Genomic DNA, 25,958 nt, shown 5'->3' on the forward strand with positions numbered 1-25,958 from the left:
ACGAGCCTCTCATTCAAGCGCCCTCCCATTCAAGATATCGTGAATGCAAGTGGAATTTCTTTCTAGCTGAGTTCATATCAACTGGTTGATGTAGCAATGATTGGATTTTAAAGAATCTGAAAATGAAAATTTCTGTAAAATATGCTATTTTAAGAAAGCTCTCTAGTATTTATTTGGCTAATGGTACTGCAGCGCAGAGACAGATATGATGCCATTTTGAAACTTGGAATTATAATCTAATTTCTGATTACTATGAAAATGAAACTCTAAAAAAGAGAACCAGCCAATACATATTGATGATGTGAGATGATGATGTCATGTCTTATCAATGGTTAGATGATTTATTTATTTATTTATTTTGAAAATGAAGCCTCAGATCAACAGTAAATCCAGCATTAACAACATAATATTTGAAATATAAATTCATCTTATCTCAGACTGGCATACATTTCTTTGCATACAAATTTAAATTTGGAAAACCACCACAGGACAGACGAATTCAAAATGGTGTCCAGTTGCTCCCTCAGTGGACTGCAAGCTTAATGACAGCAACTATTGTGTCAACAAAAGCAGGAAGACTTTTGGTGGCGAACACACTGATCACACCACAGTCACATGACCTCCTATCATTACATTACAGGCATTTAGCAGATGCTTATCCAGGGTGACTCACACAACTTTTTATTTCTTTTTCTATCATGCTCTAGTGTATGAAAATGACAACAAAAGCAAACTGCAAGGAGTTGCAAAACTTGTAACAGACACTTTCTTCAGTGTTTGCTGGTGAGTTGGATTGTGTGCATGGTATTTGTGAAATTGTCATTTATATTAAAGTGTTTAACTTTGTTCTTTTTGATTCCTGCTCTCATTGCCTTGTTTTTCCTTTTCTGAAGTCCAGGACTCCCTGGGTGATTGTGGACTCCCCAGGTTAAATAAATAAAATGAATGAAAATGAGTATGTGGGAAAATGTGAATATCTGAATCACCTGCATATTTAGCTTGGAGGCAGCTCCTCTGATATTGAAGCTGCTTGCGACCGGGAATCTCTTTCTGGGGAAAAATACACACGTTTTCTGGCTTCCGAAGACAGACAAAAAAAAAAAAAAAACACGTGCGCAGAAAAAATGATTCCACATTTGCCAGGTAAAAAAGGCTGACACAAAGTCAATTACAAAGGTTTCATGAACAGAATACTGAATGGAACTGCAGATTTTGATCAACCAATGAAAACGATCAGCTCACTTGTATCAGTGAGCTCATGGATGCCAGTCCATTCAACTTCATAAAAAATTTGCCAAATAATGCCAGCTGAACACTTTCCAGGGGTTTAAACTTATTGCAGGTCAATTTTTTTCCTAAAAACAAACCTACCAATTGAATACATATTTCATTTTAAATGTAATGTGAAATATTTCAAAATATTAAAAGGAAACATTTGAGGGAAATGCCCTTTGACTCATCGGACTTATTGTAATGATATCTCAGCATGTGATTTCAAATACCTTATCTACAGTCAAATTTTATGCGAATGCTTTTCATTTAATGGTGATAGTTGCTGTAATTGCCATAATACTGCAGTTTAATGCATTACGGGAAGCACTTCAATTGACATTAAATTGAAATTTTAAAGCAAATGGTAAAAATGACTGTGGGGGAAATAAACGCTATTAAATCTAATATCTAATTTACCAAGCACTGCAGTGGTGAAACTAGATTCACAGGACCTTTTTTATTAAGTCCTCGTGTCCAAAGGGCATTTAGGTAGCACTGCGCATTGGGTACTTCTCAAATCTGGTAATAGCTGGCACAAAGGTCCAAGGGTTATATACCCTTTTAATTTCCATTTTCTTTCTGAAGAAAACCCATATTTTATGGCACACCTGCCCCTGAGTTGAATGGTTCAGTCCAAAGAAAGATAATGGAACGCGTGGAGTTCTACAGCTAGGTACTACCATAGGGTAACATTCTAGGAGAGGATAAAGATGAGAGGTTAGTGATAAAAAATCCTTTCATCTGGTTATGAAGCTCACTACAGACTATCCAACCTTGTGTGTGTATGTGGCCAGGTGTAAGAAGCAGGTGATTCCCTAGCTAAGAACCTCGGAAGGCCCTATAGAACAAAAAGTATTACCAATGTGTAATGGCCAGAATACATCACTTTCTTTGGCAGGATTGAAGCGATTATACATTTGTCACAGTGCCCTACTTTATGGCATTCATTGGATGGAGTTCCATCTGACCCCTGCGGTGCTTTTCACTTTGAGAAATGCATGTATGCAAGCTTTGCATTTATTTATTAATTTATTTGACATGCGAAACACAGCGTTTAAAATCGATTCCAGCGGTCGCTGAACTCACTGTAACTAAAAAATGTGCGCAAGAATCAAAAGAACGTGCTAGCGACAGGGAGCAAATGACAAAGTGCCGTGATAGTTAGACTTTGGCGCCAACCTCAGCGTTCAACCAGATGGGAGCCCTACAAGTACAAGATGGCCGACTCGGGCGGTGGCTGGGGGGGGGGATGTTCGGCGTGGTAACACTTTTTAATATTTGGACAGTCTCTATTCTTCAGTTTACAGGTCAAACAGGATCTAGGTTTGTCTTTTTGCGGATCTGTTTGAGTTTGCACGCCTGATGAATCTGGCGGTAGTTCAGGCTTAGCGGTGTCTGTTTTGTCAAGAATTTAATTGCCTCTGTGAGTATTTTGGCAGCGCAGAGCAGCGAGCGGCAGACCCGGCTCTGCCGAGGCCGGAGTTAAAGAGTTTATCGGCCGCGGGCGACGCAGTCCTGATGAGAAGAAACGGGGAGCTCGACGGCACATACCAGGCCCGAAGGGCTGGAATTCTGACGGGAAATACGATTTCGCCGTCGTTCGGCTCGCAGGTTTGGAGGGCGCATTCTTCGCGAGCGGTGGACGCAGGCGCCTGCTATTTGAGTCCCAAACTTGTGGGATTTTTCATCCCTCCTCCATTAAAAACACATTGGTCAAAAAGCTCCATGCTGGGTGAAACTCAAGGTGCCAATCAAATTTTATCACTGCCAAGGAGTACGTTTTTAATAACATACTGTCATGTGGGTTTTTATTTGAATTTATTCCCCTCGAATGGATCTTGTAATATATCAAAGTGTGTCTTTTAAGAGAGTTAATAATTGGGTTCTGATGTTCCCTCAAAGACGTATTCTGCATTTCAGCAAGCTTCTCTAGTGATTTTTACACTTCTTAAAGTCTCCAGAAAATCCCATACAGAGCTCATAAACATTAGCGTGTAGTAAAATGATCTCAACCTACTTGCAGGAACATTGAACAGAACAATGGGGGAAAACCTGTAATTAATGCCTGAAATTGCCATTATTGATCACAGGCACAATCACAAAGGTTCCCAAAATGACTCATGGTGATCAAACAAAATTCTTCTCAACTTTAACGGGAAAGCGTGCATGCACGTGAATGCACGCATGCACACATACAGCACGCACACACACAAATGCACACCTCTCATGTGCCAAAATAACATGATCTGTAAAAAGAAGCGCTACAAGGGGTCACCCTCCGAGTTTCATTAGTAATATCTCAAACGCAGATATCTGTCAGCTGAGTGGGCTGGAAAGTTTGGAATTGTGAAACAAAGCTAATTGTTTTGCCTCAGTGTGGGGTCCTCAGAGCATCTACCAATGAGACAGATGGGAGACTGTGTCATGATAAAAAGAAACATTTAAATTAGTTACACACACACACAAGTTTTTGGTGTGCTCTGTTCCGAATTCCCTGAAAAGTTAATAAATAATAACACCCAAGTAAAAAACCTTACACATCTCCGCAAAATCACACCACCCTCATTTTTCATACGAGGACAAAAAGTACTACAAAAACTTAAAACTTGTGAATTCTTAAAAATTACTTTACATACTGGGGCATTGGTAAAAACTTGTTGTCGGAGGTGGAACTTGAACTCAACGGGGGGAAGTGAAAAGAGAAACTGGATTTTACCGGTCTCCTCTGGGAGAAGGTCTCAAAGGGACAATAGCGTGGCTCAAAACGGGGCTGTTTATCATTCGAATGACGCCGAACGGCGCCTTAGTAACATAATTATTCTGGTTTCGGCGTTCGGTGACCATGATCCCTTACTAATATTTGTCAATTGGAAAGGCAGCGACAATGCTGAGGCCCTGTACACAGAATCCCTAATTACAGATTAGAGGCAAACAAACCCCTACCCTACAGTTTCCATGTGTCAGCTGACGAGGGGTACAAAGGAAACAAAGATAGCACAGCCCCCCCCCCTCCCTCCTCCTCCTCTGCACTCCCCACCCCCCATCTTTTTCAGCTGTGGAAATGTAAAATACATTAGATAGTGACTGTGGGTAGGGGAGCCTCGGGCAGAAAACTGCAGCTGCGCCTGGTTGTGTAGGAGGACAGTTTTTTTTGTGATGCACCCGGGGGCCCACGTAACCCCGGCTAAGTCTATTAATATCGCAGTTAAGCGCCCCGCCCCCCCCCCCCCACACCCACACCCACCCCACCCCGTATCTCCCTCTCCCAATAAACTGCGTCGCGTTTAACGTTTGGCTCCAACCGGAGCTATTCATTACGTCTTATCGAGATAAGAATCCCTTTATTTCTCTCCCTCTCTCTTTCCCGCTCTCTTTTTCTTTGACTCTCTCTGCTGACTGACCTTTTCATTGCTTGTATTTGCCTGGCGTGACACCACTAGCCTTCCACATTTGATAAAAAAGTACAATAAAAGTATGCATAATATTTAGAGCTAGGCTACGGATCACTTCAATTAATCCGCAAAACAGGTGTGAGGGGGGGATTAGAAACATAGCATTTCATGTCATTTGCAAACATTCATAACCACTAATAAACATAAATCAGACAATATTATAAGAAATAACAAAAAGGAAACATTTTGTGCGATGCAACAGTGCAATCAGCCATAAAATGCAATTCAGACATTTCCTGCAAAAATAAACATTTAATAAACAGTGCACAGGTTTGTTGTTTATTTGCTGAATCCTAGTAAAAACACTACATCAAGAAGACGGTAACACTAATTCAGTTCTGCAAATATGATGACATTTCGGGAACTTAATGTGAACTTCAGAAAAGCTGTCACAGACAGGCAAAATGGAGCCCAGCCTGAGACAAAATGGAAATCAACTGCGTTTCTCCCCCGTCCCGCCGGAAAAACAACAAACAGTAAGGTAACAAATGGGGTGTAGTCAAATGTTGTAGCCTGCGCTTTCTGTCACGACCGCCGCGGCGTGTACGTTAAATGAAATTCCGCGCAGTAATTTACTTTCACAGCCCGAATTACCTCATGAAGCATGTATTTAATTCTAAGATTATAATTATGCTACTTCATTAATCCTTTCACTTCCATGAAAGGGCCTCACGGTGTTAATGGTAAATAAATTATGAATCATTACTTGCTTGTTGGGGTGACTGTTTTTAGCATACCCAACAGTATGTGGGGGGGGGGGGTAACAAACATGAACAAACATGTTGGCTCTGATTTCATCAGCGTGCAGGCCCTGCGCTGCGTATTCCCAGTGCGGATCTGAATCACAGCTGTTTGTCTTGCCGCTTTCTTCAAGATTAATTAAATGCAAATGTTACACCGCAAACCCGGGGAATACCTGACAGAGCCCTCATTATTCATACCTTAACCCCTCCCCCTTTTTTGCCAGAGCACTCATTATTAATGCCTGAGCTGAAAAGCCCCACCCCCCACCCCCATCCCCATCCCCACCCCCCTTTTCCACAGCCACTCATTGGCTAAAGAGGGCAATCGGCGAACGCAAGTGCTCCCGCTGCCGAAACCGTGATTGGTGGACAGGTGCCAAATTTCCTCGAGAGGGCATGAGGGGCCACCCGTAGGCCCCTTTGCGAATTTGAGGGCGCCATGGCGACCTGGCAATCTGGTGCCGCGCCGCACTTGAGCGCAGGAGCGTCGGGAGTGACTGGAGTGCCCGATCTCGGCCTCAGCGGGAGCCGGGAGAGGGAAGAGGAGAATTCCGGCGCGGACGACAAAAAGGGACCTGACCATAAACTGGGAACGTGGCACCACACGTGTGGGATGCACGGCCGCGGTCGTGCGTTTTATGTTTCATTTTTGTTTTTTGTTTTTTTTTGCTAGGTACAAAATAAATACACTTTTAAAAGAAAGTTTATATGAAAAAAACAGGTCTCCTGTCTGGGAATCCGGGGACATGCGCAGCCATGGAAACGTGCGCACAAGTCTGGGTTTAATTTGGGCGGGGGTGGGCGCCACAGGGAGGGGAGATCTGAGGGCGCCACAGGTTTTGGGCAGATGGCTCGGTGTCAGCTATGACAGGCAGTCGGGCTGTGGCTAGTAGAACCCCCCCCCCACATCCCCCCCACCCCTTCCAGCGCTCTGGCCTGCCCCGCCCTGCCCTGCTCCTCTCTGATCAGGTTAGTATCGACAGGCTCTGGAAGGTTCCGGACCTGGATCCCGCCTCGGGCCGTGAGCCCGTGACTCCGCTGCATCTGTCACTGAACTCCGGTGGTTTCGGCATCCAGGAGGGACCTGAACTTCTTCCTCAGAACAGCCCAGGAAAAAGCAGATGTGTCAACCTAAAGAGGAGAAACGAGGAAGGAGGGAGGAAGAGAGGGAAGGAAGGAGAGAAAAGGACAGACGGAGACAGAGAGGGAGAGAGAGAGAGAGAGAGAGAGGGGACAAGAGGGAGAGGGAGGGGTGAAGAGAGAGGGAGAGAGGAAAGAAAAAGAAAACCAGGAGACAGAAGACAGAAAGACAGAAAAAGAAAGAGAGAGAAACAAAGAAAGGGAGAAAGACAGTGAATGTGAGGTAGCAAGCTCACGCAGCACATTTAGTCAGTCCTTCAGTGGCATTACGGAATGTTTCCTGAGGTTAAAGACCAGGAATATTCCCTTCATTACTGGATTATGGATCTCCCAGGTTCCACAGTAATTTTCAACTGTAGCCCTCTGTTAAAAAAAGAATGCTTTAGTTAAATGCAAAACATATCATTTAAAAAATTTTTTTTTTTTTTTTTTTAGGTTTGTTGGCATGTCTAAGGAAGCAGTTTCCCTGAGGTTCATTTTTAAATGCGCATGGGTTTTCCACCCCAGGACTTCAAGGTCCAATTACATGTACGTGTTATATAATAACTGCAAGGTAAATTATTGTGTGGTCATGGACTCCTAAAAACAGCTCAGTGTTTCCTTTAATGCGTAATACCATCTACTGCGGAGGACTGTGTCCTGGAGGCCTGGTAGCACAAAAGCTGTCGATCCCTCTGTTTGGAATTCAAGTCGGCGCAAACAGCAAACGCTTCAAAGGGAAGCTCTCATCGCTGAAATCCCGTCTTAAAGCGCGGGAGCCCAGCCTGCGCTGAAAAGATCTGTTTTTCTATGTACGGCACAGGAGAGGCGATGTCTGTCCCCTAAGCAGCCATGAATAACATCACTAAATCACTCAAATCAAACTGTTCTTTATTGATATACCAAAAAAGGACAGAAATGCCACGCATCAGCTGCACAATGGAGCCCGCAAAAGGACCAAAGAGTTCTGATGGAGACTCGCATCGTGAAATATCACACAGGGCATCGACGCGCAGTCCTGAGAAAATAAAACCAAGAAAAAAAAAAGTATTCATTTGGCCTTACCAGCCATTTAAATTCAAGCTTGCCTGGGCCACGGAAGTGACAGTGATTGGCATGCATCTTATCCACTTAACATGGGATTCATTTTAAAATACTGCACTTCTTTCCAGAAAATGCATTACATTAATGAACAGATGATGTTAAAAATTAATAAACAGACATATTAAAAAACAGACTGAATTGCATATTTAAAAACCCATAATCAAATACATAAGGAGTGGGTTATTTCAGCTGGAAAGGCCAAACATGGTTTTCTGTAATACTGAAGCATGTCCATTTTAAAGAGCTCTTTCTCAGTACAGTGATGAGCCGGGTTTGAGTTCTCTCCACCTGCACTGGCTGGGACAATCAGCCTCACGCCGAGGCAAACAACCGGCCATAGCATCATCCAAGAAAGTATCATTTGGGACAGTTTGGTGCTCATTGACTCATTGCACTACAGCGCCCCCTCTGGGGACATAAGCAACTGCAGTCTGCCTTCACAGTGTGAGCAGCGGCGTTCAGCACAACTCAACTATTGTCTTGCAGACAGATTTGCGAGGATGTGGGGGCTGGTCCACACACCCCTACGCAGATGAGAAGTGCAGCTATAATGGAAACGGGGTACAAATACAATCGGGCGTTCACAATTTGAATGAAAAAATATATGGCGATATAAAAATCAACACGCAAAACAATCAAAGAAAAGCAGCATACTTGTCACTCAGCATATAATAAATCTCAGATAGGGAAGCGAGAAAACTTAATACAAATTCCACTCACTTGACCTTATTAACACACCAAAGTTCCGAAGCGGAAACGCGAGAGTTACGACAGCCAATGGGAAAGCAGGGAACACTCACAGGAAATACCTGTGGAACGACTTCCTTCTTTTAAGCTTTTGTCCTGTCCAAATCCATTTCCCGTTGTGAAAATATGCAGTCAGAAGCCATCCTTCTTGCAGTTGTGTGATCTACACCTCAAAGACCAGTTCTTTTTGTAACCGAAAATTAGGCTAAGTCACAAGGGGTAAAAGGATGAAAATAAATACTGTGAGAATAACCCAAAATAACTCTAACAGCAACAGATGGCTAACAGAACACGCTGTTCACTTCATTGAAAATCCTACATTTCTTTGAAAGGAGAAAATGCATTCAGGAATGGAGCTCATATAAAAAGTTACAGAATAAATGATGGAAGTTTTCTTTGGCACGTATTAGACACGATTAATGAAAGTCAGAACTGGGGGACACTGGCACATCATTTGGGACTGGTTAAATTCTTGTTACCTTTAATGAAAATCACACAGCCTCAATGTAAGTTCAGGAGGGCCATAAACCCCTTTGGTATGGATTGTTCCATCGTGGTGGCTTGGTAGGAACATTACAGAATGCAGGGAGTCGAGATGGAATCAATACTAGCTCGCCTCATGCAAGATTCTCACGTTTCGAATCCGACGCCTGTCAGAAGTAGCTTTGGGAGTGGATCACGCAAGGAACGGGATGGGGGGGGATTCGGGGGCGGGGGGGGGGGGGGGTCCTAACACATTTAAAGACAGCGAGATGGACGTCTGCAGTGATTGGCCCGCCACACTTTCAGGAAGTGACAAATTTCCTGGACTTTGCACTCAGTAGCTTAAGAGAAAAACACTAGTCTGCAAACAACTCCCTCAGACCTTTGGCCAAGACATAGCAGCTGAGTGAGCAAATTTAGGGGGACTTCACACACACTATATATATATATATATTTATTTTTTGGCTGTATCAGTCAAGATTCAAGTGTTGTCCCTGATGAATTAATGAATTGATGAACACAGGTGACCTGGCTTCTTTGCAACACACACAGAAACAGAACATTTTGATGATCTTTTCTGCACCAGTCTGTTATACAGATAAAGAACTATATAAAATAAAATGTTAATATATATATATATATATATATATATATATATATATATATATATATATATATAATGTCTATTCTGTACTAATACATTTTTTTGTGTTGATTTGCATGCATGATCAATCCGATGTGTCAGATTTATTTAAAGTTGGATATATTTACTGAAGTAGTCAAATTAAAGACTAAAGGCTCTGTGACATTGCCCCTTGATGGACTTGAACCTGAAAGCCTCCAGTTACTAGACCAAGTTCCCAAAACACTATGCCACACTTCAGCCCACATTTATATTACCTTTATTCAATTTTATGTCCATTGCAGGCATTTAAAAAAAAATACTGTGAATATATTTACCCTCACTGTGATCTCCTATCTCCTTTCCAAAAGGGATCAGTTATTTAGCCCCTAAAGTCATTTGCTTACAGTCACCTCCACCTTCCTATCAGCCACTTTAAAGCTTATTAATGCACTCACATACAATTTTTACCTACGTATCGCAACAGCATCACAAACTGTGGAATTACACTCTCACGCACACTCGAGAACAGGCATTTCAGTCCATCTGCAACAGCTTTTCCCTTTACCTTTCTATATATTCTCAGTAACACGTAATCCTGGCCCAATAAATTAAGCAGCCACACAGAAAACACTTAGGGAGTAAAATTTCCATTAAATTGTTTCACTTTCACAGTGTCAGCAAACTATAAAATCTCAGCTTAGTGTCGAGTCAATTTTATGTACAATCCCTCCCTCCCTCCAGTAACGCACACTTAAAGTCTATGAAGGATTCATTTTATTCTCTTTTGGTTTCTAGTCCCAAGTTTTTATTTTATTTTATTTTGGAGGGGGGGGTGAAAAACTTTATGATAATATCTAAAATTAGACTGAAGTCACATCAGGGCTAGAACCATGCCAGTAATATCCTTTGAAGTCAAAGCCTGTAACTCCATGATGGTGTGGATACAGTGGCAAGCTGTAAAAAATTTTACTTTTACAAACCAATTTCTGTGGCATTGGTTATTAACTAGTGAAGAATAATTCATATAAAATGTAGTTTTTGTTTCTGTCTGCTTGACAACAGAGGGCTTTGCACACGTTTCAATACAATTACAATTTTTACATAAAAACACACATGCACACAGTGTCCACCATAATAATTCAGATGTAAAAAAAAGGCTGTATAAAATAAACAGTATAGGTGTAGCTATGCTGGATGCTCAAAAATGGGAAAAAATATATTTCTAAATTCAAAAACGATTGCTCAGAAAAAAATAATAAAATCTTTGTTCACCCTCCCTTTGCGTAGATAACAGTACTCATTGATTGAGTCATTGATCTTTGTTGAATACGAGGTATGCTTGTGATCATTGTCTTGCTGAAAGATCCATGTGTGGCCATGCGTGAGTTTCCTGGCAGGCAGACACCAGGTTTTTGGCCAAAATGTCTTGGCACTTGCTTGGGTTCCATGATTCCATTGACCTTGACAAGAGCCCCAGGACCAGAAGATGCAAAACAACCCCGTAACATCAAACGTCCAAATGCTATGTTTCCATGTAGGTATGACGTCCTTTCAAGCATCCTTTGTCCAACAATTTGCGGCCAAAAACTTGATTTCGGTCTCATCTGACAATAACACCCGGTTCCAATCAATGTCAACACTGGAACTTGGATTGTAACCGGATGTTATGTTTGTTTCATACATCCTTCTTTGCTCATCATTACCAGAGGGTGTGAATAATTTTGGAGGGCAATGTATCTGCGGGATAGGGCTAGATCCTTAATTGCGTGATACGAATAAAGGATAAAATCAATACTTCAACCGCATTTCCTTCACTTCATCCACTTCAAGAAATACTATGTTTCCTATATTCAAACTTTCAGGAAATATCTCATATTTGTTGAGTCGTTTCAAAAGAATGCTTGACACATTCATATATTTACACCTAAATTAGTCTCATACTATAAACAACTGACTTGTACAAATCGAATGTAGAAAAGGAAAAACAGAGAAAAAAAAAAAAAAACAACAGGTTGATGATCTCTGCAGTTGTGTAGTCCATAGAATGTAGACCTTGTTAATCACACAAGTTACCCACTGACTGCGTAAATTCTCATGCCTTTCCACCAACAGCTAAGGCAGTCAGAAACGAAGTCCACTCACCTCATGTGCCAGAGACCTTCGATTTATCTTTAGTTACATAACGCATGCACTGCTCACTGTATTTACTTCCTGAACCTTTAGCAACCGACCGACTGTGCCGCACTGAAGAGTGACAGGTCGTTACCTTAACATGATGTCTTCTTGCGACTTCGGGCCTCCTGCAAAAAGCCTGCAGTCTCTTAGAGAGCTGTTCAGGTGTCGAGTAAAGATATTCAGCTCCCAGGAGGAAAAAAAAAAAAAAGAAAGGGAAAAAAAGCACAAATACATATTTAATGAAACAAAACCTCAAAGCAGAACCTAGATATTAGTCACTTTAGCAATTAAAAATGCATATTGCTCGGTGGCGTCTCGTGTTGTACATTATTAAAGTGCGAATTTTTTCGAAGTTACTCCGGCTAAAAAAGGATTTTTAATGCAAAGCAGTCCTGCGCCGTGTCTGCGTGCGCAAGGCTCATTTCCTTCGGGTAAATTAACAGCCTCGCGCCGAACGGAAAACAGGAAAATCTAACATATGCATAAATTTACTGATCGGTTTCTTCAGACGGAGAAATAAAACAACAAAAAAATAACTGAAACTAGCACAGACCCGAGAACGCGCTCAACCTCAGCCAGCCGTGGCTCATTTCCTTTTGTGCATTTTGAACACCTTTGTCAGAATATATATATATATATATATATATATATATATATATATACATCATTTAATTATTAGTGTAGATGTCGGATTAAGATGTGCATGGAATACGTGTCTCTTCTGAATATGTTAAAACATACACTGATATCATACACACACATTTAGACTGATAGCACACACGCACATTTACACTGATAGCATAAGGCATAACGCACATTTTGACTGGAGGGGAGTATCCACACAGGGGAGTATCCTCAATACTCACCAGGAAATATTTCAGGATACACCAAAGCCTTCGGGCACAGTGGATAGCAGCCACAATGGACAGCTTCTAGCCTTAAACAAAACAAAACAAAACAGAAGACGATTACATAATTATAAAATGAAAGGATCGAACTGCCCTCCAATAACACGTACACACCACATAAAACCTAATTTAATAAGTACACACATGAAAGTTTGCAACGACCCTTTTTCACAAACATGAAAAGCACAGGAGGAAGAAACGTGTGTTCTTACCTTGACTGATAAAATCAAGTAAAAAAAAAAAACAACAACAAAAAACACTGAACCAACAACTCCTTCTCAACAAAAAGGAGTGACAGTCTTGTTTCTCTCTCCGTACAGCGAGATTGCAAAGTTTGAACGCTGCCGTCAGCAAGGCATCTATGTTTACACTGAGCTGAATGATTCAAAGGCAAGGATCTGGTCTCCATTAACAGCTGTTTTAGGGAAAAATGCTCAGATCTTGCTCCCTTTTTTGAAGATTACAAACAGCAGCGAGAATCCTCTTCTGCAAACTGGATACAGTTTCCAGACATCCCAGCGAAACACAAAAGGTACCAGCTTCACGTTTGTACTCGTTGGAGATTTTTTTTTCCTTTTCATTCAAATGTCTTATTTTAAGCGTGGGGGATGTAAACATTTTGGCTGTAAACAAACCACTGAAAATAATTCTGACAATCAGGAATACTGTGGTTCATGTCACATGTCTCTTACTGATGCTGCGCCTTGTGTTGATGTCCCATTACCTCAATATTCAACACTCCCCCCCACCCCCCCCCACACATGACTAATGTTATTAATAAATGGTATGCTACGTATGTTGCTAGATTTGTGCTATCCCAGCAATTCTGGGTAATTTAATAAATGAGCGGCAGTTAAATATAAGCACTTGAGACATACAAGATAAATTTGCGATTTGATCTATTTCCGTCCTGAACAGCACAACAGCTGACGGAGGGTGGCATGCTCGCATGACTGAAATTGTTCGCATTATCTATTCAAATAAAAATAAAAAATAAATAAAAATAACGCATCGCCCGGGCACTTGCGTCTGTGAAAACTGGAGGTAGTGAACTGGCCTGATGATCACAAGGTTGCTGCTTCAATCCTTAGGTGGGGCACTACGGTCATATGATATTCACACATGGATTTAACAAGAATTAGTTAGTAAATTATTCTACAGATCCAGGCATTTAAATTGATTTTTTTTAAATGCAAATTATATGTGTGCCTATTGATAAATAATAATAATAATAATAATAATAATATAAATAAAAATAATAATAATAATAATAATAATAATAATAATAATAATAATGAAACAAGCACCTTCATGAAAATGCTAGCACACCATCAAGTAAAATTTCAACATATGGTACATTTTGTGGAAAATGAATGAAATATTTGTCCAAAGACCACAAATCATTTAAGTGGTTGCTGTTAACTGCCATTCTATGAAACGTTATTTGTGGGTATTTACTACATTTTAAAGTGGTATGAAGATGTTGGTTGAATGCATTTTAAATAATGAAAGGAGAATAAAGGATCAGACCTTCTCTAGATTGTCAGCATGTTACTCTTCCTGTTATACAGGGTAGATTAGAGACGTTTCCTTAGTGTGGAGCTTAGGTTAAATAACGTATTTAACCAAATACAGATCACCTTTGCCTGTATGTTTGCATGTGTGGTGTACAGCTAATAATCTACAGTTTTAAATACACTGTTTCATAAAGAGGGCAGAACAGAGATAAACCATACCCCTTCATTAAAATGGCATAAAAATAGATTTTAATACCAACATTGCTATGTCAGAGATTCTCACACACCGCCATTGTATACTGCTATACTTGTAATTTTCAATGCATCCTTTGGGGCTGTTAATTGCACAGTATATAATGAAATTCAATTAAAATGCACCCCAGCAAATGGAAGGAAGCCATCTGAAATTCTAAAAATATAAATTAGAAAATGAAATCACAAGGTGGTAATTCCTTCAATAGATTTCCAATTATTTGCAAATGCGCACCGCAGCAAATTGAATGATCATGATATACATTTCTGCCTTCACTCAAAAAGCAGAAGAAAACAGCGGTTCAATGACATGATCGTGAATTTCTACAGAGCGCTTTTATTTGAAGGTTCGCTATTGTACCAGTAAACTAACGTATAAAATTGACCCCGGCGTTATTTATTAAATTCTACGCTGAATTCTAACTGATCTGGTGTCAAAACGGCAAGACAATGACTCCTGTTCCAATTAAGGCATTGTCGACAAAAATCTATGAAGATTAATATTAAGGGCCTATTCAGTTTGCTATTCAAGTCCCATAATGTGTATGCAAATAGTTACTGGGCCTTTGATTCTAAACATAATTAGCTGATAATTTTGTTTGGCTGAATTACTTTCTCTTTTTTTTTTTTTTTCCTTCGGAGAGGAGAGGGACTTTGATTCGGTCTCGCTGAATAATGCAAGTCAAAGTCCATTTAGTTTAGTAATGAGAAAAAGACCCGATGCAACATCTTTATTCTGCCAGCGCGAGCGATCTGCTCATTCCTGACAGCAGCCTATCCTGCTCCAAGACATGGCGTAAGTGTTAAAACATCTTCTTTATTAAAGAAAGGGGGAAAAAAAACAGGGGATGGGGGGGGGTACAGGTCCTGGCTCTGCATGGAGACAGGACATCCCTCGATGCGATTTCTGCAGCTGCGGTTCGTTTCGCCTGTTAACTGGATTTAAGTGTTGCCACACTCGGCACATAGAATGAAATATTTTACTATATATATGTAAAGAACTCTCAGATATACATGTAGCTACTGTTATCATTATTACTATTATTAGTAGTAGTAGCAGTATTATCATTATTCGTAGTAGTAGAAGTAGTAATATTTGTAGTAGTAGTATTAGTAGTAGATAGCAGTATTATTCGTAGTAATATTTTGTGGCACTATACAGCATGTGCAGTTTCTTTTTTAATGGAAGAGACTGAAGAGAAGTGAAAAACTGAGCTTAGTGGCTGTTACCACCATGGTATCTGGGGTCACAGTTTTGCCTGGGGGTGGGGGGGAGGTGTATGGGTGAGGGGTTGCAGAGAAAAAAACAAAAATTCAGACGGCTGCTATGCTACAATGTTTTAACTTCAAAAGCCCCCCCTCCCCACCTCTCCCTAGTTTTTCCACACTCTCGGCAATCCCCACCAAAAACTGGAGCTCACAGTAGAGGGAGGGAGGAAGGGAGGTGGGGGGTCGGGGGTTTGCAGCGGAGTGGGTGGCCGCGGCCCCCCACCACCATCGACCCCCCCCACCCCCTGCTCCCCCAACCCCCATCACAGGGTTGAGGCCATCAAAGGTAACTCACTGCTGGCAAGTGAGTTTCTGAGGGAACATCATGATTCCCAAACTCATAAGGGGACCACATTTTTCTGTGAAATAATGGGCGCACAGTAACCTCCATTATGCTGGGGGCCGGGACTTTATACTTATATTAAACCCAGGTTCCCTTTCTTCTTGTTGCAGGGCAAGACTCCATCAGGCACTCTACGCCCGTTTTTTTTTTTTTTTTTTTGGTTCAGACACCGTTGCCTAGGGCAAATGCAGACAGACAGACAGACTGGGGAGTGTAAGATCAAGATTTTGAAATAACCTCTGCACTCCACCCCCAAGACTCCAAACAGCTCCCATCTCTTGATGTGTTTCTTCAGTTTTCCTGTCTCTTGCAAGACACCCCTTGCAGGACAAACTGATCAATTATCATGTGACATGTTCAATCAATTAACAGGTCTCCATGAAACGCATCACATTAGAATTTTTAAAATTGTGCTAATTACAATCTCCATAGTTTATTTTATTTATACCCTCAAAGCCTTCGGATCAATACATTAGTCTATTTTTTTAAAGTCCAGAGCAAATTTAAGCAACCATTCTGCCTTTCTGTTTCTTACAGTACATGAGATTTAAATTTTCATACAAAATGTGCTGTCTTTCCATGGTTGCTTTAAAGTTAAATTGACTGCTCAAGGAAAAAGTGAACTGTGACTTGAACAAACCAATGCCTATATGTATTTTCACACTTTTGAAGGGGAAATACTGGCCAGTGTTTACCGTCCTATCTTTGCAGCAATATCAGCCATAAACAAGCCACAAATGTGATGAAAGCCACTTGAAAATGAAAAGTTAATCAAACGTGACCCGAGGGTTTAATGTTCCCTTAAGCTGTCATTTAAAATAATACCTGCAATCACTCCAGCTCAGAATATAACCCTGGTACGAATCGCTTCATGTCAGCAATGTAGTAAATGATACCTTTAATTAACCGACTGCCATAAAATGTTTTTCTACCCTTTTTTATTTCTGTAACAGGCAAACTGTTTAGGTGCAGTTTTTTTTTTACAATATCCTAACACAGATTCTCCTCAACTTTCATATTACAAAAATAAAATAGATTTTCTACTTCATTACAAATGATTGGATTGATATAATATAATTATTTTTTTTTTTTGTTCCAGCAGGTTGAACACTCAGTTGGAAAAATGCAAAGCAGGCTATGTGGCCTATATTGTGTAGAATAATAATCCAGGCTAACAGTGTAGTCACAGCCAATGACAAGCACCTGTTTAAAATAATCATAACCCTGGACTTCAGGGATAGCCTGTTTAATTATACACACAGTAGGCACAAAGCTAACGCTAAACATATTGTACCAGAGGGTAAACGCTGCTCTGTGCTGTGCAGCAGGTACAGTTCCACTGGGAACAGGTTGTGGACCAGCTTCTGATTCTGCTGTTCAGACTGCTAACTATGCCACACTGCACCGGACCAGTCCAATGGGAAATGGAGCCACACGGTTGAAAGTGGGCTCCGCTCATTCTTCACCCCAAGAGTCCATTGTAAGATTTGGTGGGCAGGGCAAGGGCTGGTGGGGGAGGGGATGTTTAAGATCCTCTTCAGGAAACCAGGACAACCCCGAGCACCCCACCCCCCACCCCACCCCCACGTATACACACACTAAACACGCACACGCAACATCCCCCTCCCTGAGCCACACACGGCTGCGTGTCTAGAGAGAGGAACCTCTTAGCCTCCCGAGTAATTAAACACCGAGATGAGCGGAGGTGAGGGGGATTCTGGGTAATTCACAGGGGACGATAATCCGGCTGTGCGCGGGTCTTCCGGGCATCCCGGCTGCACGTCCTTTGTCAGCAGCCACGGGGTACGTTCCTGGCAAATGACGACCCACCTGACTTCCTGTTCCACTCAGACTAAGCTGCTTTTTTAGTTTTTTTTAAAACCGCCACACAATGTGAAATGGAATACCCTGAATGTGTATACATTCCACTGCATTCACCTGACAAAGAGCCACAAAAGGGCAGTTCGTGGAAAGAATGGGATTGGTAATGTTGTTACTGTAGGGATCCAAACATATAAATACCGTCAGATGTCAGGATTATATACGTATGTTAACTGCGCGGTCGCAGGAAATTGACAAGCTGTTTGCCTGTTAGCTACCAGGGTGATGCATTTTCGCTCTTTTCCAGCTATTATTGGACACAAGCTTTTATTTTCATTTTAATGTTTTTTTTCCCCCAGCTATTAAAATTGACCACCTCTTCTAACAGACCCAGCATCAAATGGAGGCTTTACAGCGTACTGTATGTGCTAGAAAAGTTATTGTTTAATAGAACATGCTGCTCATAATCCCTGATGGCACCACCATGCGCTTTGCTTGGTACGGTGTAAGTAAAATGAACACACCTGTACGGAGAAGCAATCTGATCATTTCATATGTGATTTACCAGCCCTGACACCACACAACATAATCAGGTCATGTTGTAGGTCTGTTTTTTATTTTTATTTTTTTATCATTCAAAGAATGCCCCAGGACGAGGGAAAAAAAAAAAAAAAAACTCCTCAAAGAAAACCGCTCCTGCTTGTTGGACTCAATTTGATGTCGGATTGACTGGAATACCTAAACAAGCAAAGAAAAGAAAGAGGAGAACTCACATTGCCACTCCAAAAAACTCGTGCTTGGCTGTGGAAACGACAACGTCTGCTTGGCAAAGCACCCTGAAGTAGTCTTCTTTGCTAGGTGCATAGCCCCAATGAGAAACGCAGGCATCCAACTTCTCTCTGGCTTCGGCAAATACATCTGTGAGAGAGAGAGAGAGAGAGAGAAAGAGAGCAAGTGTGTGAGAGAGAATGAGAGAGAACCTTGACTGAATGTTTCAAACTGATCCTGGATGGCAGCACTGGTTAATCTGAAGGTCAGGTTAATTGACTGCCTCTTATTTTTAATGAACTTCTTGTAGTTGTTTGCTTGTATAATCAAGGCATAGAAGCAGAACCACAAACTAAGGTGCCTACAAATTAACTGGAAAAACCCTGCAAAACAGGGTGTCCACTCCCACCCAAAACACATGCACGTGCACACACTCACATGTGCGTGCACATGTACCCATACACCCACACATGTGCATGCACATGCACACACGCACATGCACACACGTGTGGGCACTTGCATGTGGGCACACACACACACAGACACACGCACACGTCCATCCACGCACAGCCGACTGCCTGCTCCATAAAACTCAGTCAGCAGACACTGAAACAAAATGGACTGTAAAGTTCTTTAGATGAAAATATTAAAAAATAATTAACCTAATGGAGATAAAATTAAAAGAAATGAGGCAACAAACACATCACGCCAAAAACGGCAGCGCTCTGACAGCTAAGATTCCTCATGACGGACAACTTTGGGAAAAATTAAATGGCGCTCCACGCTTAAATTTCTTTGAGGAGTAATGATCCTTGAACGATGCTCACTCCGGTCCCTGACTGGATGAGAGGAAGTGGGCTGAACGTCTGCGGGGATAACAAAGGAGGACGTCCCGCTCAAAGCATTACCGCCAGTTCCACCGTAAATACTCAGGCAAGTCCAAAAAATGACCGGGGCCTTCGCCTGATTGGCCGAAAACGACGTGAAAACAGAGGAACAATCAATATGGCGTCCTTATTAAGAAAATCAAACCAGATTAAAATGGTTTAAAAGTAATTACCAACAGAGCAGCCCTGAGGGTGATCCTTAAATTACGAGTAAAATTTACTGTGGGCTTTCCGTTCGGTTTATGCTACTATAAAACTCAATATTCCAATATACGAGAGTACATGTCCTGCTCTGAGTTTTGATTTGGGGTTGTAAGGGGGGTGGGGGGGGGGGAGGAGCGTACCGACATCCGTGGTGGCCGTTTAGGATTAATTAGCGAATTCAGCGCTGCGAAAATCCTTGCGTGTCCAAAAGCATTAAAAGGCCATCATCTACTCAAACGGAGAGTGTGTTTAATTGATAAAATTGGATGCTAGCGCTGAGTGCTTCGGTCTGCCAGGTGAACTGAACCCTACTTAAAACCAGAGACGTTTAATAAATCATGGGACGCTCCACTTACACTAAAAACAGTGGCAGAGCTCACGTTGGAGCAGAGGCGCCTGTCCCTTCCTTCAGCTACAGAATATATTTGCAATAATTAGTAATAAAACGCTGGAGGAGACTCACTTAAAAAGTTGGACCTACGGAGACTTCTCTGCTGTCTGTGTGCAAATTCAGCTTTTTCAGGGCTGGTTTACAGTCATCACAGAAAGAAAAAAAAAAATTTTTAAGGAAGACTGCAGAGTGAAAAAAGTCCCTGATGCAGGGAGGCATTTTCAGAGTTGGGGAGCTACTCCCTTTAAGGAAAAAGGCGGGAAGGCGACGACAAATAATTGGGTCCAACAGGCTTCTCGTTCGACGACCTTAAATGGCTTCTCCCCTGTTAAGCGGGATTCATTATATCTGTCCACCGTAGGAAAAAAATAAACCTGTCTTTCGGAATATTAATGAGCCCCAAACGCTTCGACATCAAAAGCGCACGCCCCTCACGTGCGGGTGGGCAGGCGGGCGGGCGGGTGTGACGCGCAGTACCTGGCACCTCGGTAAAGGTCTCGCCAAGGACGGACACTTGAAAGCGCAGTCCCTTCTCTTTCAGCTTCAGTAACGTCTTGAAGAAGACCTCCGGGTCTTTGTCGTGTTCCCTTGAAACGAAAACAAATAGAATTCAGGTCTTTTGATTGGCAACGCAGGCGGGCGAAGGCAGACGTCTCTCCCTACTGTAAGCCCAGGCCTCGACTTCACAGCCGAAGTCATCCTTTCTGAACCTGCATTGAAGTGCTTAAACATCTGAAGCAACCCAGGTCTTAAGAGGTTGCGCTCAAACTTTTTCTCCCCCAAATTTTGTCACAAACGCTGAAGAAATGACAGAATAATTCATTGACCGCTCCCCCCACCCCATCCCCCACCCATCAAGGTTTTGTGACAGGTGCTAACACAGTAAAAAGTACTTTCATTAAGACTACAATCGCTAGTGATTTTTTCACAAGGCCTTCCATTTGTTTTCCAGCATTGCATCCTATTACTGCAGAGTTACATGATCTAATTTTAGGCTCACACGAACAGTGTATTTTTGCTTAAGGTTCTAACCAACAAAAGAAAAAGACACAACTGTGGTGAGAGGCGGAGTTGTTTCCGACGTGATTTGAAAGCAGCGTCCGTTAGCCAAGGGTTTCTGACCGTGACCAAAAGAGGAGGACGGACTAAAAGGTACGAGTTGGCGCGTGCTTCGTTTAGCACCTGTGCGACAATGTCTGCGAGGTGGCAACCCACTGACCGCCCGTGTGACTACCAGGCCAGACAAAGCGTTGAGCAGACAGAACGAGGGGCAGCGTGGCATGCTGGGTAATCTCATACACGGGAGCACGCAGGCTCACTTCCCTGGTGGCTACATTCATAAAACATCTGCACTGTGAATCGGAAACGCGCGGTAATACACACACATGTGCGAAGCAATTCAAAAGTGAACTGTTCATTGTGCGCCTGATCCGTTAATACAGCTGGGTATTTACAGAAGCAGTCCGGCTATGAAATTCAGTCAACGCTGAAGCTCCTCTCAGCAGTGACCCACTGGAGAACATACTTTTAAATAGAAATGGACGCGGCTCTTATTTCAGCCCCTTTGAGTTAAAAACTCTAAGAAATCCAGCCACTGCATTCAGTAAAGATCCACACACATTTTTAGTTAAGATGACTAAAATATTCAAACTTTTTGGCATACCACCTTCATCAGGGAAATGGTGTTGTATGCTGATGGTTATAAAATGAATGATTCACATTTCTTACTTGTTTTTTAATTTCCAAAAACTTGAATCATACTGTTTATGCTCCACCTTCTCCACCTTCCTTGCTGAAAGTAACAGGCCTTACAGTACAAAAGCTTCGGAGCACTGTGGATGAGTCTAATAAGCCGTCTTTCGAATCAGTAAAGTGGTGAAGATGGGGAAGATGTCTGCCAGCATTGAAATGGTGCAAATCATTCAGCACATTACGCAGTAATAACAAATAGCAGAAACATGCTTTTTAAATTCAGATTAGAATGAAGCTGTGCTTCACCCACTCATACTTCGCAAAGATTATGTTATCACAATGTTTATCATGCATTGTCTAAGGCCAAGACATGATAGAATTCATACACAATTTTTTAATGAACAATGGAATTTATATTTTCCATACATATCTGCCGCCACAGTTTATTCTGATCCGACATGTTATTCATGCACCATTACAAAAGTACAGCACCTAAAATATTTAACAAGTGCACACAGCACAGAAGTGTGTATTAACAGGAAAATTAATTTAAAACCGAGGTTGCTTTCATTGTTAGAACTTATGTACCAGACAGGTGATAATGCGTATGTTCAGATCGTCATCAAGGTAGGCGACACTGAAGAAGGTGATCGGCACAATAGCAGAGCATTGGGGCGGAGAAAACTCCAATGTTCACACACGATGCGTTCGGCTGCAGATACCCCTAATGTTTTATACTTCCTTAGCACTGGCTAAGGACTTCTTTGGAAGCACCTTTTATCAAAAAAAAAAAAAAAAAAAAAAAAAGTGAGGGAAATTTAAACAGCCTCAGATTGTCTTAGGAAATCCAGACAAGAAAACCTTCAAACACCATTCCTGTGTATCACTATTATGTTGGTAGCAAAACAGACATAAACATATCTATAAATAACCAAACTCCATAATGGAAAGTAAATGTCCTTATTCGGTGTAAGATAAAGATGTTCATATAAAGGCTATATGAACACATGTTATCTGGTATGAACACACTGAACACATAAATAAAAGCCAGCTGTCCAGATAATAGAAACCTGCTATTTTTCACATATACATCTGTTCACTGGCTGCTCTTTTACATTAAGGTATCATGAAAGAAAGATAATCCCAAAGATTAAATATGTATTGGGGAAATTAGGATACTGAAGCACTTCATCATTTAAATTCAAAGCACTATGTCACAGGAGAACGAGTCATTAAAGGAAATGGGGGGGGGGGGGGGGAGTAGATTAAAAGCACCATCACATTTGTAGATATCTTGGATAATCTCACTCTTGATTTGCAAAAAAAAAAAGAAAAAAAATCAAAATGTTCTTTACATGTAAAAAAAAACCACTATGGTAGATATAGAATCCATTTTTAAAAAACTATACAAATGTACAAATGCTTTGATCAGTAACAACATGTGTGCTATAACCTATGAATGAGGTCCAGGAAGACTGCCAGCCTTTACATTCAATCACTAGAGATTTGTCACCTCATTTACTTACTTAATTATTCCTACACGTATGCATTTTAATAAATGTAATAAATGGTCTTTCCTTTGTTCAAACAGAAAGAGGAGCGAAGGACGATGTTTGCCTCTGTGCCTACGGCAAGGGTCACCAAAGGTAGGTAATGAAGTATCAAGAATATTCACCTTGTTGTACAGTTACACAATAAAGCGTTCCATTATATGTTTTTGTAGACGATACAGGTAGACAAGGACCTGAGAAGACAGACGGTATTCATGATTTGCTCAGCAAAGCCCAGGTGGGGGAACAGATGGAAACACTGTTTTTCACTGAGTGCCTTTTCATTCATAAAAATGGAGAACGCCAGGCTCTTTTGAACGTGTTACAACAACACATCACATGAGGACAGTGAATTCAATTCAACTCTACCTACTTTATTCTATTTTAACTTAAAATGTTCAAAGACAATGCACATTACAATAGTCTGGTACCCATGTATTGAGGACTATTTACCAATCCCTCCTCAACTCTTTTCTCCATGAGGTTACAGTTCTCTACCGTCACTTGCTAAAACGAACTTGTGTGGATCAAGAGTTCCTGTTGCTCAGGTGATGGCGACTTAAATGGATTTGGCCTTTTGTTCTGGAAGATGGTGGATTTGTTTACCAAGACACTGCTTCCTGAAGGTCAAAAGAAAAGCCTGCATGGCACTGCCATGGTGTTCTGGTAACGTCTCCCCAAACAGAAACGCCACCCCGACAATCACCAGAGTTCTGGATTCCTAAGGTGAGGTATTAGCAGGGCTTATTTATTTTCATTTCCGTGGCTCTTATTTGCTCCGTGTCCCCGTGGTAAAGCTGATCTCTGCCACGATTTCCCTTCTTAATTTTAATACCCTGTTTTTGCTCATCACACAGACACTAGATCCCCCCCTCCCCACCACCACCCGCCCCCCCCCCCCTCCGAAATAAGAGAACTCCCGCGCAGGAAGACAAGGCCACCGCTGGGATGGTGCTAAACCAGCTTCTTTTTCTCGCAATTAATTGGGATATGGCCATGCGCGTATATGATAACAGATTTTTTTTTTCCCTGACAAGAAAGAGGGAGGTTAATTAATGTAAGAACAGTTGAATTTACAATGCCCCCGCCCCCCGCCCCCACCCAGCCTACTCTCTCAACACACCCCCACCCACGCCCCCCCCGGCCCTCAGTACGATGCCATAAGAGTCTTGATACCACACTAATGACCTAGTTCTTTTAATGAGAAACATTAACCCCTGGCTACAGTCGCCCGGGTCTTAATTGTCAACTGAGGATGAGGAGGTGGAATTGGTTGTACAGCAGGTATGAAGCACATTAACACTTGTCATCCACTGCCTTAATAAATAAATTTGTTGCAGCGAAAAGCGGGGACCGTAACTGTGGCCATCTTTAGTTTCATTTCTTCTTTTTCCTCCCTTGCTTTCTCCTCGTCCTTTTTTGCCGCACAAATGTGTCGGACATACTTTGGCCACGGTGACGGGGGACATACACGGCGAAATAAAACTATTTTATTATATTAGAAAACTATTAGAAACATGCATCTGCTTTAGAACCAGAAAACTCATTAGATTTTTTTTTATTTTCCCCTTTTTTTACAGCAAAACACAAGATCCTTTCATTTCAAAATCCATGATTAAAAATTCTCCTTTATGTCGCACCCAAGAGGTGCGTTTTAAAATTCAAACACTATTTACTATAAAGTACAATATAAAATAAATTAATTAACGAGATACAGAAATATAGACACCTAATTAAAAGGACACTTAAAACCTTGGAAAATGGCCATTGGGTTTAATAAAGAAATCAAAAATGACAGGGGAACGCCTGACTGTTTAAAGTTGAAATAAAATTACAGACTGGTTGATAGTGTTGCTCATATTAGCATTTATCTAAGAGTACATTAAAAATACAGATAAGCATATTACAACCATATTAACTGGATATTCAGTATGACTAAACTAAGTTACAGTATATTACAGCATAAATTCAGATGGCTAAGCTTTCTAAAGGTGCTGTAATCAACAAAACAGAGACATCTGTTGTGTGTCTTTATGATCATTCAACAATCGGTATTGCTTTCCACCTTTTTGTACTGAGACACTGTTGAAATTGTTCAAGTTTTATAAGAAAATAAAACCCAGTGAATTTGTTAGGCTGGACCGACGAACCAATTATTATGCATGTCAGATTTGTAAGTATTTTGTGTCTACCAATAGCCCAAACAATTTCAAGTTCAAAATTATATGTATATACATACATCCGATGTATAATCACTTTCTAGTATAATAGTTAGTTATAACAGCTATATTTTTCAGTTACAAAAAAATTAAAATAAAATGTTGATTCTCTCAAGAACCATGCATTAGAACATCTAACAGCACTTGATGAATTCTAAAGTACATTGAATGATGCGGTCTGATTTTCAGAAAACCTGAATAAAAGTAAATAAAAAAACAGGTGATAATGGTACCAAGGCCACGGTTGACGTTAAGGTTATGGCTGCTATTACTGAACACCCCAGCAGTGAAATAAACTGTCATTCTTGCAGGGAACGATGCTACAGACAAGCCCCCAAACCCCTCCCCATCCTGATGAGATAACCTGTCAGTCGAGCCTCAGGAGGGTACCCTCAACCTGAGTTGTCAGAAAGGACA

General features: G+C 41.3%; 1 protein-coding gene across 2 annotated transcripts in view; it reads right to left on the reverse strand.

The window, feature by feature from the left end:
* Positions 1–6,121: 6,121 nt before the first annotated feature.
* Positions 6,122–25,958, reverse strand: part of gtdc1 (glycosyltransferase-like domain containing 1) — a 59,782-nt gene continuing 39,945 nt past the window's right edge. Inside the window, exons 6-10 of one of the 2 annotated variants that reach the window (XM_035411718.1) lie at positions 20,558–20,667; positions 18,604–18,748; positions 12,587–12,657; positions 11,812–11,903; positions 6,122–6,598 (exon numbers count right to left, since the gene is read on the reverse strand). In XM_035411718.1, the coding sequence (XP_035267609.1) occupies positions 6,515–6,598; positions 11,812–11,903; positions 12,587–12,657; positions 18,604–18,748; positions 20,558–20,667 (502 nt within the window). In that variant the 3' untranslated portion in view covers positions 6,122–6,514. The remainder of the gene's footprint in view (positions 6,599–11,811; positions 11,904–12,586; positions 12,658–18,603; positions 18,749–20,557; positions 20,668–25,958) is intronic. The other variant, XR_004764617.1, reaches the window with a different exon arrangement.

Source organism: Anguilla anguilla, chromosome 3, assembly GCF_013347855.1.
Source record: "Anguilla anguilla isolate fAngAng1 chromosome 3, fAngAng1.pri, whole genome shotgun sequence".
In the NCBI taxonomy this organism is placed as follows: domain Eukaryota; kingdom Metazoa; phylum Chordata; class Actinopteri; order Anguilliformes; family Anguillidae; genus Anguilla; species Anguilla anguilla.